Here is a 13,941-nt window from a genome sequence, read left to right on the forward strand (position 1 = left end):
AGCAGAGGGAATTCTGCTTATGAACAATTTAATCACCCACTCTATAGAATTTGATCGGGATGGGGGCATGTTTTACCAACTCCAAGCTTTTCCTTTCTTTTTGGCAGTGGGGGTGTGTGTGTAAAATTAATTGCCTTGGTATTAAATCACAAGGGAAACCCTCTTGCTGCTGACAGATCAGCTTTGGCAATAAAGGAGATTTAAAGAGAAAGGTGCCAGTAAGATTTTAAAGGTCTCCATGAAATACACAGAGATGGAGTGGGACAGGGAGAGGGGCAGCTTCTGAAAATTGCCTTACAATAAAGGCAAATGCTATCTGAGCTTTCCCATAGAGGTAATCAATGGGAAAGAAGGGAGCCTCTCTATCCCTCAAACGAGGGAGCCTTGGCAGCTCTGCTCAGGACCGGCGCTAGAGTTTTTCACGCCCTAGGCACATGGCCATTTTGCCACCCCGGGTGCCGCTCCCGCGGCTCCGATGGAGCTGCCGCAGCCATTTCTGCGGAAGGTCCATTGGTCTGCCGCTCTGATGGAGCGCGGCAGGTCCACCGGAGCCGCGGACCAACAGACCCTCCGCGGGCACGACTGCGGCAGGTCCACCGGAGCTGCCTGCCGCCCCACCCGGCAAAATGCCGCCCCCCGAAAATCCTGGCGCCCTAGGCGATTGCCTAGTTCGCCTCAATGGAAGCGCCGGCCCTGGCTTTGCTGGAGTGAGAGCTCTGCCCTGGGCAGCATCCCTGAGCCTGGTCCCACTGCAGGGATCCTGGACCAGCTAGGTGGAGGATGAACGTGGGGGGGGGTCCAGTCACGTGATACCTTGGGGCAGGACCGGAGCTAGGCTCTTGCGGAAGGATACCTAGGTCTTGTCAAGTGACTCTGTCTCTCTTCTGGGTTGTGCATCTCTTTAGAGGATGAAGCCCCTCGAGAGTCCCGTTATGAACGCGGTGATGCCTTCTCCCCCCTCCAGTGGGAATGGGAGATGGAGGGAGAAAGGTGGCGGAGGTGTGAGGCTAGGGATGGGACTATTTGTTTGGAGACCCCGGCAGGCTGAGGAGCGGAGTGATTCTGAATAGGGTGAGTGGGCCCGAGGTCTGAGTGAGAAAAGGAGCTGAGGGAGCTGGGGACAGGAGCCTTCACCGCCGTTCTGCGTCTGCGCCGCCCCCCTTCGCCTCCTCCCTGTCTGTGTGCGTGCGGGATACAGCAGCGCCTGCCCCTCTGCCTGCCGCGGCCGGGTCCTGCGCATCTGCCCGGGGCACCCTGCACGGGCTGCGCGCAGCCATGGCCCAGATCCTGCCCATTCGCTTCCAGGAGCACTTCCAGGTGAGCGGCGGGGCCTGCGGGGCTTGGGTTGGGAGCGCCCGAGCTACCTCTGCCCGGCGCCTGGGGCGGGGGCTGCGGGCCGGAGAGGTGGGGCGGCGGCCCAGGCTGCTCTCGGGGGTCAGGGCTGTGCGAAGCCTGTATCGGGGAGCAAATACGGCTGGGGGTGTGGGGGGGAGGGAACGGGGAGCGGAGACCGCCCTTCATGGAGGGGCCAGTGTAGGAGGGGGGAAGAAATGGGGAGCGGAGACCCCCCGTGGAGGGGCCAGTGTAGCGCGGAAGGGGGGGAGTGGGGAGCGGAGCCCCCTCCGGCGGAGGGGCCAGTGGGGGGAGGAGGAAATGGGGAGCAGCGATCCCCCGGAGGGGCCCGTAGCTGTTAGGGTGTGCGTGGGGCGGCCTCTCTGCCATTCCCTCAGGCTCCCCTTCTGCAGGAGGGACCATGTGGAGGGTACACGCAGAACGTGCCTGCCTCTTGGCTTGAGTTTCCCACGTCGTTGCACAAATATCCCTTCTTTAGACTAATGCAGGGGAGGGCTTGGCTTGAAGCTCGCTTGTGGGGAGTGGGAATCGAGTCAGCTTCAGGTGCAGGGTCTGGAACTGGCCCCCTCATTCATTGCTAGTTCTCTTTTTGTTACAGCCTGTGCTATTTGTGCAGAGTCACTCCCTGCCTGAGTGACTCTCTTTTTAGGGCTGAAGGGGGAGGTCGCAGAGCTGCTTGTCAGGCTTTACTCCAGCAATGGAGAGTGTGAGAAACAGGGATTGGCATTATTTGTCTCTGGGGCTGTGGGTGGGAGCTTTAGTTTAGGTGAGCTTCCTAATTTTACACTGCTGTGTTTCATAAATGCCCATCAGTCTCCAGGTTGCAGGGATTCCTGGAGGATCTTGCAGCCTGTGCTGCAAATTGGGAGGGATTTTGCAAGATAAAAATACAAAAAATCTGGACTTGGAAGCTGCCCACCTTCCTACAAGGAATATTAAAACCTTCCCTAAAAATGATCTATAGCTATATTACATTTTCCTGTGTAAGGAATAATAGCAGCATTGGGAAATATCCATGAATATAACAGGGCAAACATGCTTGAATGATGGAAATAAACTACAGCAGTGATGTATACACTAACCTTTTTCTATGATTTGGTGATTGGGGAAGATGGTTTTTGTAAACTAAAAGTGAGGGAAAATAGCTGCTCCTGAACAGGCAATTCAAGGCAGGAATTAAATGAATTTACTAAATGAATGAGAGAGCAGGAAATGGACTTGGCAAGTGCTAATTTGACAGACTGCAAAAACAAGAGCATCAATTTCAAAATGTCAGTTGTCTGTCACAGTGCAGGTTTATTTACTCTAAATGTTCTCTAGGGCATCTTTTGACTGTATTACATGCCACTCCCCCTGTCTATTTGTGTTGAAACTTGCATTTTGTTTCCCCTTACTGAGCTCTAGAAACTGTATTTATTTACTGTTGTGCGTTCTTTTGAGATGCTGTTTGTTAAAATGGGAAGGATGGGTTAGAAACTGACCAACTTCATTCAGATGCTTTCTCTTTTCCTTCTTGTTTAACATTAAGGGAGCAAATCTTTTCTATCCTGATCAGCTCCTCATGGTTTGTGTTCATGAACACTTGAATGTAATACTGAGGCAGGAAGTGGGAACAATCTGGTATGGAGAAAAATTGTGATTAAACATGACTTTCCCTAAATTAGGGACACTGAAAAGTGTCCATCTATATGTAGCATCTTGTCTGCTGTTAACTATTTGTGAGCAAGCTAAACTAGAAGGTCCTCTTGAATGGCTTACTTTTTTTAGTTCAGGAGGAGAGTGTTTAAAATTTGTATGCAAGCACACTTGTCTCAAATTACCTCTCCTTCCTGTCTGACTCTGGCTCCCTTTCTGTTACCAGCCCTCTTTAGATAACTGATCATTCCTGTGGGTTAGGATTGAGTGCACACAATATTAAACTTTCTGAATAATCAACCTTTTAAACTTTGAAGTACATTGTAGGTGTAACTTCATATATGGTTTATAAAGGGGAAGGGGTTGTTAAAGAGATGTTAATTTGAAAGTCAGAGCTTACTGAGTATCATTTTAAATATTTGAAGTAAAATTGGCTATTAATAAAAGGGTCAGTTTCACTGGAGAAAATGAAGCCTCTGCTCCTATTTTGTTACCTGGACTCCAAAACTGGATTTAAATCCTTTTGCCAAGTTTGATCCTAACCATGCATAAATTTACAAATTCTGGAGAAAAGTGAGGGGGTTAGTCAATTCACTAACTGTCCCCTGATGACAAAACAAAATGTGTGAAAGACTTGTGGCAGTGGATATTATGACATAGTGTAAAATACTATTTTGATAGCTTACTGAATTTTTTTAATTATAGAGGGTTGTTGTAAGTACTGAACTTTCTTCCAGCCTATCATTAAAAACCACTATCTGTTAATTATACATTTTATTTTGCATTGTTAGGTGTTTCTGACTTCTTACATTAATCATTTAAATGGCCAAGTATGACACTTCAGGCATGAGTGATTCTAAAAGATGACTAAACCATACTTAATGTTAGCAAAAACATAGCTTTAACTTGCCTCAGTGCATTTCTAATACTGTATGGGGTTAGTCTATATAACTGTCATCCTGCTTAAAGAAAACCTTTTTTCTTGAACAGTGATGAAATATAGGTGAAAAGATCTCTTTAGAGAAACTTGAAATACCACCAGCTGTAAGAGGTGGTGTAAACTAGCTAATCAAAATTAATGAAAACATTGAAAAGGGAATTGTATGCAGCTAGAAATGGGGAAATAGGCCAAGTCAAAAATAATTCAACAATATGCGTACTGTCTTAGGAGGGTGGGGGAGAAAGACAGACTGACAGAAGACCTACTAGACTTTTGAACATGTGCAGCAGCAGATTCAAGTGGCTATGATGTAGCCATGATCATGTCTTGAATGGACTTCTATATCAAACAGTACCTTGCACATCATCTTCCTTCAAGAATTGGTGGGGAAGGCTTCTTAAATCCCTCAAAATAACATCTTCCAACCTCATTTGTGATCTGCCTCCTGAACTGTTTTCTTCGACTTTAGGTCTATTAAACTTTCTGTAAAAGCATATCTGCCACCTTCTGCACATGAGACGTGACCTCACCATTGTGATTGTCTTGTTCTCAACTGGTGTAAAACTGCAACTTGTTGGATTGTTGAAGTATCTTACTTGCGATGAAATCAAATTTATCGGATTTCTCTAATTTTTGACACTGAACTGTTCAATTTCTTCTCCTGAGCTGTTAAATTGCCATGTTTCTGCTCCATGTAAGTTGTCATCACTACTGCATTGAACATTCAAATCTTAGTTGTCACACAGATATTCTACTGCCCAAACAGGCTTCTGAAGATGCCAAAATGCCATTGATCCAGTAATAACCTGCTGTGTGACATCTTTGACAGCAGGAGATCTGGTATCCCATTACCCAGATGCATCATATACATAAAGCAATCTAATGGAGGATTCTAGTGATCATTCAGACAGTAGTTAATATTGCTTGACAGCCTACATTGGTCTAAAACCCCATGCGAATGCTGAACTACCAACACAATGCAAACTGAATGTGAAAGATATCTATAGTTCACAAGTTTAGTTCCCACAATGTAGTATAAACTGACACGGAATCATGAGGGAGTGAATGCAATGAAGAAAATCAATATTTAGTAAATTAATGGTAGGATCAGTGATGCAAAAAACAGACTTGAGCTCTGTTTCAAGGCATTAACTGTTTGAACAAATTAACTGATCATCTTATAAACTTGTTTTGAATGTAAAGCCATTTTAATGGATAGCAAAAACTGGCAAAGGTTGTCGCAAAACAACCTTCTAAGCAAATCAGCAGCACTTCAGAGTTTGCTCCCCATGATCATCTGGTTTAGCCCTCTGTTACTCTGCAGCAGAATACTATGCTCCATTCTGGCTTCATTATCACATCAAGTTTGGCACACAACTGTTCCTAACCATGTGCGTTGTAACTGGGATGATTCAACCCACACTAGTACACAGCTCCCTGTGTTAAGCAGCATCACTCCTCCACACATCTGTTGTGAGGCTGCTACAGCCAGAATGGTTGAGAAGATCAGGCCCCAAGCCTACCACTATACACAGACCTCTTTGCCCTACCCAGCTCTCTGCAACATAGATGTGCCATAAAGAATGGTTTGCAGCTGGTGTCAGAAACCTTCTTTTATAGCTGACCCAGCCATGCATATACCCATCTTTGATTTACCATGCTGCTCATGGACCCTTCAGTTCTGAAGGAGGCAGGGTCAATGTGCAGCAGGCCTTCACACCGGAGGCCAGTGAGAGGATCCCACATGTAAGTGTGGACAAAGATCACACTGACTGCCCTCTGAGCAAATTTGATGGTGGTCTGAGAGCTCTGTATTTAGGTGATGAGGCTGCCACAAATTGGCTTGGCAAGCTGAGTGTCTCCTAAGGAAGGAGTGGATAGTAGCTTAAGTTTAACTTTAGATCTGTCAACCTATTGGCTCGTAACAAATCTTTCTACTAGAGAACTGAACCTAATCTTATACATGAGCTTTGTGGGACTCTTATGCTGGAGCATCTTGACACATAGCATAAGAGTCTGAAGTTCCCTTGTTATTATAAAGCAGAATAATGCACCAACATGCCTGCACACTTTTCTAAACAAATAGGCTGAAAATTACAATTTTATATTGTCTGACGAGCCTGTGTCTGCAAGCTCTCTGCAGGAATTACTGTCAGAGTTGTGCAACAGGCCTGTGACGCAAGATGAACAGTAGTGGCAGTAGGCTGAGCAAGGCTTTCATGGATCTACTGCAGCTAAATATTTGACCTCTGAGGAAAGTATTCATAGAATATTTGCAAGTTGTAAATCCATGTTTCTTGGAAACATGACAACTTAACTAAATGTTACTGTCTCCTAAATATTTGTAAATGTAGTTTTCATATTTCTGATCTTAAGCACTTTGAGTTGTCCAAGAGGTCGTGATTGCTATGAGTGACTTGTTCTGTAGTGGATAGAAAAGTATGAAGCATAATAAAGAGTAACTTTTCTGACATAAGCATTGAGTTTCAGTTCAGTCTCCTCTCCTATGCAGTTGTCACTTAACACTGAGCAATGATAAATGTACAGAGATTCTGATTCAGAAATCAAGAGGTAGCATTCTTAACTGTTTTGATGATGGTTCATAGGGCTGTTGCCTTATGCTGTCAGAGCACAGCATGATGGAGTCTGACAGTTCTGTATAGCTTCCTTTTTTGAGGCAAGAGGGTGGGGATGGACTTAAGCTTCTACTGTAATTAGTTTCATGTTGTATGCAAACAGTGGTAAACATTTACAGTGTATACATGTCTGTAGAACTGCTATTTACAGTTAGCTACCATCATTGTCCAAATACTTAAGGGTTTTAGAATCTTGAGTCACCATACTGTAAGTTATGCCTGCAGAGGAGGTACTTTACTGTATTCAAAAATTCTTGGACCAACCTCACCTAAAACTCCAATTTAGGGGAGGGGAGGAAATAAGCAAGTATATAAAGTGCAGCCTGTCAAACTAAACTGGTCACTTTGTACCCCTTCACCATATCTAAAGGCTATAATTGAAATGCTTGTAGGCTCTTAGTTTAGTATCACCACTGCACCACACTATTGTTTTCTGACTGTCCACTCAAGTAGACCATTTGGCAATAAGCTGATAAAAACTTTAAGGCTGTAGACATTCAGATTTAGCTGACTATTACTTTCTTGGGGAAAGTATTAGTCCTATCATTAATTTAGATTTAAACATCCCCTGGGGAAATAAATTGACCTGATCAGGATGAGCCAACAGAATAGGCAGTAGTGTCCAGTAACTTTTCTGCACTTCATACTAACTGCTTTGGTTCTATGGCATACAATAGCTTTATTATGGAATGAAATTAACCATGGGTTTGTTAATGCTAAGGACTGAAAAGGTTTTTTAAATACTGCTTACAAAAGAGTGCACACATACTGTGCCTTCACCCAACTCTGTAACAGCATGCGCCCCTCACATTAAAGTGGAGTGCAAAAGGTGTGGAAGTAGAACTAAATAGTTCATGGCACATGCATAGTCCTCCAAGTAACCCACAGGTTTGCAAGACTTTCCTTTTGGGATGTAACACAGTTGCATTTTTGTCTCTAGGTGACAGACTAATCTGAGCTACCTATAGCGCTGTTGTGTGGTTGGTCTCAGCCTTGCCAATAAGGGACCTCAATCCACATTATCAAACTCAATAGCTATTAAAAGTAATGTTTGTCAGAAGACATAGTGACCTAGGAGTGAAATTACAGGTGTTTTGCAAGTCAGATGCAATATTAACTAGGTATTGGGTAAACTTGATAAATATTTTTGACACCATGATGAGACTATTTAAACAGATAAGGATGGGAAAAGCATAGTCAAGCACTCCAGTGTAACCTTGTTGCTTTTAGGAACTAATTCTTATTTTTTGCCTACAGTGAAGGTAATTATACCGGCTAGTTTAGCTCAAATATTTTACATACATCAAATTAAGCAAGAATAGACTCAACAGATCTAGTCGAAGATAGTTTTCCCCTGTCTCTACACTTCATAGCTAAATATCATCATGTAAGACATTGTGACATGCTGTGTCATGAAGTTAGGTTATGACAGTTTTTTTTTTTTTTTTTGGATAAATGTGATTTGCTACTAAACTGTGTCCATCGTGGTTTAGCATATAGAGGGGAAGTAATATTGAAGAAAGGTACTCAGATGACACAAAAACAACTTCCAGGGCTGTCACGGTAAGAAGCAGGGAAAAGCTAAAGTAATATGACTTAGCAGATGAGTTCTTCAAACCTGACATCTCACTACACAAAATAAATTGCATAATTTCTCAAATTATTCACAGTTTACAGTGAAACTCTAGGCATTCATCTGTAGCTATATCACATACTAAGTGAATAGCTGTCTACAGAAACTTAGTGCAGGATATAGACTTAACCCAGAATTTGACTCTCAACCCCAGGTAACTCGGTTCACAATTGGCAAAATGGACTATGAAGAGCCTAGTCTAGGGTCTGGATTACATTATGGCATTTATGAAGTCTACCAAGTGGTGCCTTTTGTTGCCTTTTAGCCATGTCCGTTCTGAGTACTTTTATTATTATTATTTTTTTTTAATGCATGCTGCCTTAGGTGGTAGCATATAGATGGCATGTGACTGGTCTGGGGTCCCTGCTGTGGGCTGAGCGGCTCAGCCTACTGCCGCTCAGGGGTTCCCTCCTGCTCCTGCCACCTGGGATCCCGGCTGCCAGACCTGTTCAGCCCGCTGCCAGTCTGGGGTTCCAGTCCTGCCCATACAGTGGGTACCTACCTTCTTCCTGGTTCTGGCCCATTCTCTTCCTCTCTCTGCACTGAGCACAGGGCTGGGGGTGAAGGGTCTGGCCAGGAGCTAAAATGAGGGAGGGGGCTCAGGGTTGGGGCAGGAGGTTTAGGTGTGGGGGCACTTACCTGGGCACCTCCCATTTGGTGTGAGGGGTGCAGGTGGGAATGTGACTCCTGTTTGGTGCTCAGGGTGGGTGTGGGGATGTGGGGGGGATGGGGATGTGGAGGGTGCAGGAGTCAGGGCAGAGGACTGGCGGCATGTGAGGGGATGCAGGTGTCAGGGTAGGGGGGCTGGGTATGTGTGGGGGGTGCCAGTCAGGGCTGGGGTCATGGTGTGGCGGGGTGTGTGTGTGTGTGTCAGAGGGCTGGGTGGTACAGGGCTCAGGGCAGGGCCATGCGGGAGGTGTGGGGGTGCAGGACTCAGGGCAAAAGGCTGGGTGACTGCCTCCAGAACCTCCAACCCTCCACCGCTCCTTGTCCCAACTACCCCCTCCTGGGACCCCACCCCCTATCTAAGCCTCCCTGCCTCATGTCCCCTGATTGCTCCCCCTACGACCCTACCCTCTACCTGTCCCCTGACTGCCCCAACCCTTGTCCAACCCCCCTGGACTCCCATGCCTATCTAACCCCACCCCTGACAGGATCCCCAGAACTCTGGACCCATGCAACCCCCCCCCCGCTCTCTGCCCTCCCCAACCCCTCTCCACACCCCTGCCTCCTGACAGCCCCCCCAGCTCCTTGTCCCCTGACCCCTATCCAGCCCCCAAACAGACCCCAGGACTCCTGTCCCATCCAACCCCTGCCTTCTCCCTGACTGCCCCCTCCAGAGACCCCAGCCCCTAACCACCCCACTCCCCGTGATTCCCCCTAGCCAACCCATCCTGCTCCTTGTCTCTTGACTTCCTTGGCCCCCTTACCATGAGGCTCCCCACTCATCTGGAGCTGTGCCACCACTGCGTGCGCAGCGCAGCTCAGCCCCGCCCCTCGGAGCGATGTGTGCACAACAGCAGGGCTCTGGATGAGCAGGGATCGTCTTTACCTCTTCACAGAGCCAAATGCTACCCGGCGGGAGCGCGCAACCCCAGAGCGCTGCGTGCGTGGTGGCAGGGCTCTGGGGGAAGGCAGGGGAAGGGCCGGCAGCTTGCTGTGCTCAGCCGGTGCTCCGGCCCGGGACCGCAGACCCTGCAGCTTGCCGCGTCGGCAGGATTTTTAATAGCATGTGGAGTCCCAGCAGGCAGCCTTGTGCCATTAAAAATTGGCTTGTGTGCCATAGGTTGCCGACCCCCTACTCTAGAAAATACTTTGAAAGCTGTCTAGCATACCTAAAGAAACAGCTTTCCACTCAACCTTGGATAATGGAAGATTACTTCCACAGTTCTTCCTATGGGTGGGTTGGGGACATGAGGATTACATTCCTAAATGTAATCCTCGGAGAAGAGTGATTTAGACTCCCTTGGGCAGCTAAAGCAAGATAAAATGTATGGAAGGGCATTCAAATGAGAACCTTTGGGAAAAGTTCTGGCTTAAACAACTTTATTTATGTTGTGCTTGAAATGATAGACTGATGGTCAGGGTCACTACAAGGCTCTTCAGCATTAAGAAGGTTTGTCAAAGTGTTTTGATTTTCCTGGGGATTTTAACTGTCTTGATGAGTATGGCAGGGGGCAGAAGGTGAAACAAACTTCCAAAAACTGTTTCTAGAGTTGGATGCAGAATAACTTGACTTTATAGGTCAACTAAACAATGGTTTATAAAATGAGAAAGCTGAGTTGGACAGTCCCAAGCAACCTAATAGCAGAGTGAGCATCAGTTAATCTGACCATGAAACTATTGAAATAGTGGGACACCAGCACATGGAACAGGGGAGAACACGCCTCTGAGTTTCAAATAAAAAGTGATACGGTGGGGGGATGGGGGGAAGAACTGGACATCAGAAAGCTGACTTTGAAAAAGTAAGCGAAGTCTTCAGTAGTCTTTATCCTATATCTGAAACAATACTAATGAGTGATTGAGAAGCTATATAAATGACCTCACTGAAGTCGAATAGGGAGGAGGGTGACATGCTAAAGAAAAGCAAGTCAGAGGGGACTTGCCCTCTTCTAGAGTGTAAGTGGGGTAAATAACTTTTGGGTTTTTTTTCTCTACTTTTGATTGAATAGTCTCTCAACAAGATTCTTGATGAGACTAAAATGAAAACTGGCCTGCTAAAATACCTAGGAAGTAGACTATCCTGGGTAAGTGAAGGGACAGATCTAGCAATAGTTCACTGCTGTCTCTACTGTAAAGGGGATGCTGGTCAGAAGAGGCTGTTCCTTATTGCTCGGTAGTAAGTATATAAAGAGTAGATATGCAATGGACAGAATACCAGATAAGGGCCTCTCGGTCTCTTTTGAGAAGAGTAGACATATTTAAGTTCTAAAACCTCAATTGTATTCCTAAGCACTGCAAAATATTAATGACTTGATGTATAAGTGAACAGTAATTTCACAGGCTACAAAGCAAATATCAAGAGGATGGGGAGAAGGAGATTATAGGAGACATGAAGTTCAGTGCTGGTTTACTACTACAGTGAACATTATAGAAGTAAGAAATGAAGTCCAAGCAAAACAGGTTCTTCCCCTCTTTAAAGCTGACACGTGGCTTGGCCTAAACTCTTTTGGTATGGCTCAATATGGAGGCTTGAGGTAAAATGCCCAAGAGAATATACACTATTACTTCCAAATAAGCGTATGTGTCTTGGAGATTCTGTGTGAAACTATTTGTACGTAATCTATAAATGAAGGAAGTGCTTAACTGGATATTTATATAGAATGACAAATGATTCCTTCCCTCTCACTCCTTATACACTAGGGGAGCACAGCCCCAAGTCAGAGCATGTGACTAGGAGCAGAACTCCTGAGTCCGAATCCCTGCCTTGTGTTCACTTGTGGCCTTGGGCATGTTATGTAACTTCACTGTTTATTAAAGGGTGGTAATACTTTACACTTCATGTACTTCAAACACCACTCCTTACAATAAGCCTTTGAAGTATTATGTGAATTGGAAATATAAAATTCAGATAATTAATGCTATAAATCTCTACTACAGGTAGCAAAGTGGCCTTGGCATATTACACTGGGGGCTTATTGTAAATGGCAGTCTTGTACTTGGCAAAGTATACTGACTGTATACACAGTTAGAACTCTTATCAAAACTTATCATTCAGAATCCTGAAATCTGACTTTAGCATAAAATTTATGTATTTATTCAAGTATCTACTTTCACAGCTCTTAACTTCCAAAACACCATAGTGAAGAGGCTTCCAGTGCTTAAACACAGCATGAACACCTTTTTGAATTAAAGACTCACAATGCACATGTTAGCTTGTTACCTGGACATATTTAGATAATATGCTTTCATATACAGCATGGGATGTGGGAGGGTCCTCCCTTGAATTGCCACTAGTACCATTTTTGTCTCAGTGACTTCCCAGATGTCTTCACACCTGTTTGCTTTCTGCTTTACATTTTCAGTCTTTTTGAAGCAAACATGGGTCTGTCAGGACTAGCCCAGAATTACAGCAGTGCATTTCAGCATTGCATTAGTAACAATGTAGTAATAGGGAGTACAGAAGTGATCCCTGAGGGATCTTTAGAGATCTCAGCTAAGAGGACTGGACCATCAACAACAAATGTAATATGTTATCAATTACATACCTAATGTATGGCTTAGTGAGCGTCTCATTTCAGTTGTAGCCAGCTCTGATCAACCTGATAAAAACATTTAGTAGCATGTACATGACACCAACAGTATGACCTGTGCTTTGCCTTGGTGACTTTTTAGTCTTACCTTTATTCCAATCCATTCCAGCAGTGCTTTTAATGTCAGTTGTCATGTCCCTGGTGTTTTGGCTCTAGGGCAGTTTTTATTCACTTCTTGTACAATCAGAATGGGGTGTTAGTGTCACTCTCAGTCAGAAAGGGAATCATTGCTAATCTCTTAAAAGCTTCAACTAAACTAATATAAGATTAAAAAACTCCATAAATGAAGCTACTAGTTGAGACAGTGAGGCTTGCAGTTTGCTACACGTAGAAGCATTTGGCTCTGTCTGAGTTTGACTATTTACGTTTTCATGAAAATTAGAATTTGCTTAAGGCTACCTCTCCCAAAAAAAGGCCTCTGAAATTAAAAAAAAAAAAAAACCCAAAAAACCCCAGAAGGAATCCAATTCTAAACTAACCCCAAAGGGCTAAAATCTACAGGAGATGTTTAAAGTTTATAGTAATCAGTCATTAGACTGAGAACCATAAAAAGAATATTAAATATAGTATCAAAATGGCTCCTTTCCGCCATGACTGATAAACATTATTTCTAGGTGGTGCTTTCTGCTCTGCTTGGACAGCTGCTGAAATTGGAATTTTTTTAACCAAGCCATCGCTAGTTCTTGGCTCCCAGCCTCTAGGTTCAACTTTCTAAGTAGAAGATAGGTTGTCTATCTAGAGATGACAGAAGATCTTAAGTTATGTACTTTACTTGAGTGATAGGAGACTAAGTAGCATGGTGATGAATTAGTATGGAAGTCGAGTAACTGACCAGAATGACTGCAGTTATTGCTTTTCTGGATTTGATTCTTTCCCCAGTGGAGGTGTTTATGGATGTTCTCAAACTAAACCAGAGCTGGGCATAACTGAATTTCAGTGACACAAGCAGTTGTCACCTGTGTTTAGTAACTTAACTTCAGAGCCTGGCTAATACTTGCCTAAAAATTAATAGGGGTGTGGGGGAGGGGGGTGCAGCAGGAGTGAGCAGCTATTCCTTTCTTCAGACTTAGGGTATGTCTACACTACCTGGTGGGTAGTGATTGATCCAGCAGGGGTTGATTTATCGCATCTAGACTAGATGCAATAAATCCAATACACACACATCCCACAGTCTCCTGTCGACTCCTGTACTCCTCCACTGTGAGAGATGCAGGCAGAGTCAACAGGGAAGGGCAGCAGTCAGCTCACCGCAGTGAAGGCACGGCAGTGCATAGGTCTTAGTACGTCTACTTCATCTATGTTGTTCGTGTAGCTGAAGTTGCATAACTTAAATCTGTCCCCCCATGCAGTGTAGACCAGGCCTTAGACTAGGACTTTCCTGAAGCACACAGATCTTGCCTCAGACACAGTCCATTGATTGACAGTGATTCAGTCTTGCCCAGATACAGTGCAGTTCCAAGTGCATTATTCAGTCTAGGTTGAAATAGAAGT

The 13,941-nt window shown here is 44.8% G+C and overlaps 1 protein-coding gene across 8 annotated transcripts in view; it reads left to right on the forward strand.

Annotated features, from left to right (window-relative positions):
- Nucleotides 1-1,046: 1,046 nt before the first annotated feature.
- The window catches only part of CLTCL1 (clathrin heavy chain like 1), a 55,734-nt gene continuing 42,839 nt past the window's right edge, over nt 1,047-13,941 (forward strand). For 3 of the 8 annotated variants that reach the window (XM_030582887.1, XM_030582888.1, XM_030582889.1), the window contains exon 1: nt 1,047-1,317. In XM_030582887.1, the coding sequence (XP_030438747.1) occupies nt 1,276-1,317 (42 nt within the window). In that variant the 5' untranslated portion in view covers nt 1,047-1,275. The remainder of the gene's footprint in view (nt 1,318-13,941) is intronic. The other 5 variants (XM_030582893.1, XM_030582894.1, XM_030582895.1 and 2 more) reach the window with 2 other exon arrangements.

Source organism: Gopherus evgoodei, chromosome 13 (assembly GCF_007399415.2).
Source record: "Gopherus evgoodei ecotype Sinaloan lineage chromosome 13, rGopEvg1_v1.p, whole genome shotgun sequence".
NCBI classification, from domain to species: domain Eukaryota; kingdom Metazoa; phylum Chordata; order Testudines; family Testudinidae; genus Gopherus; species Gopherus evgoodei.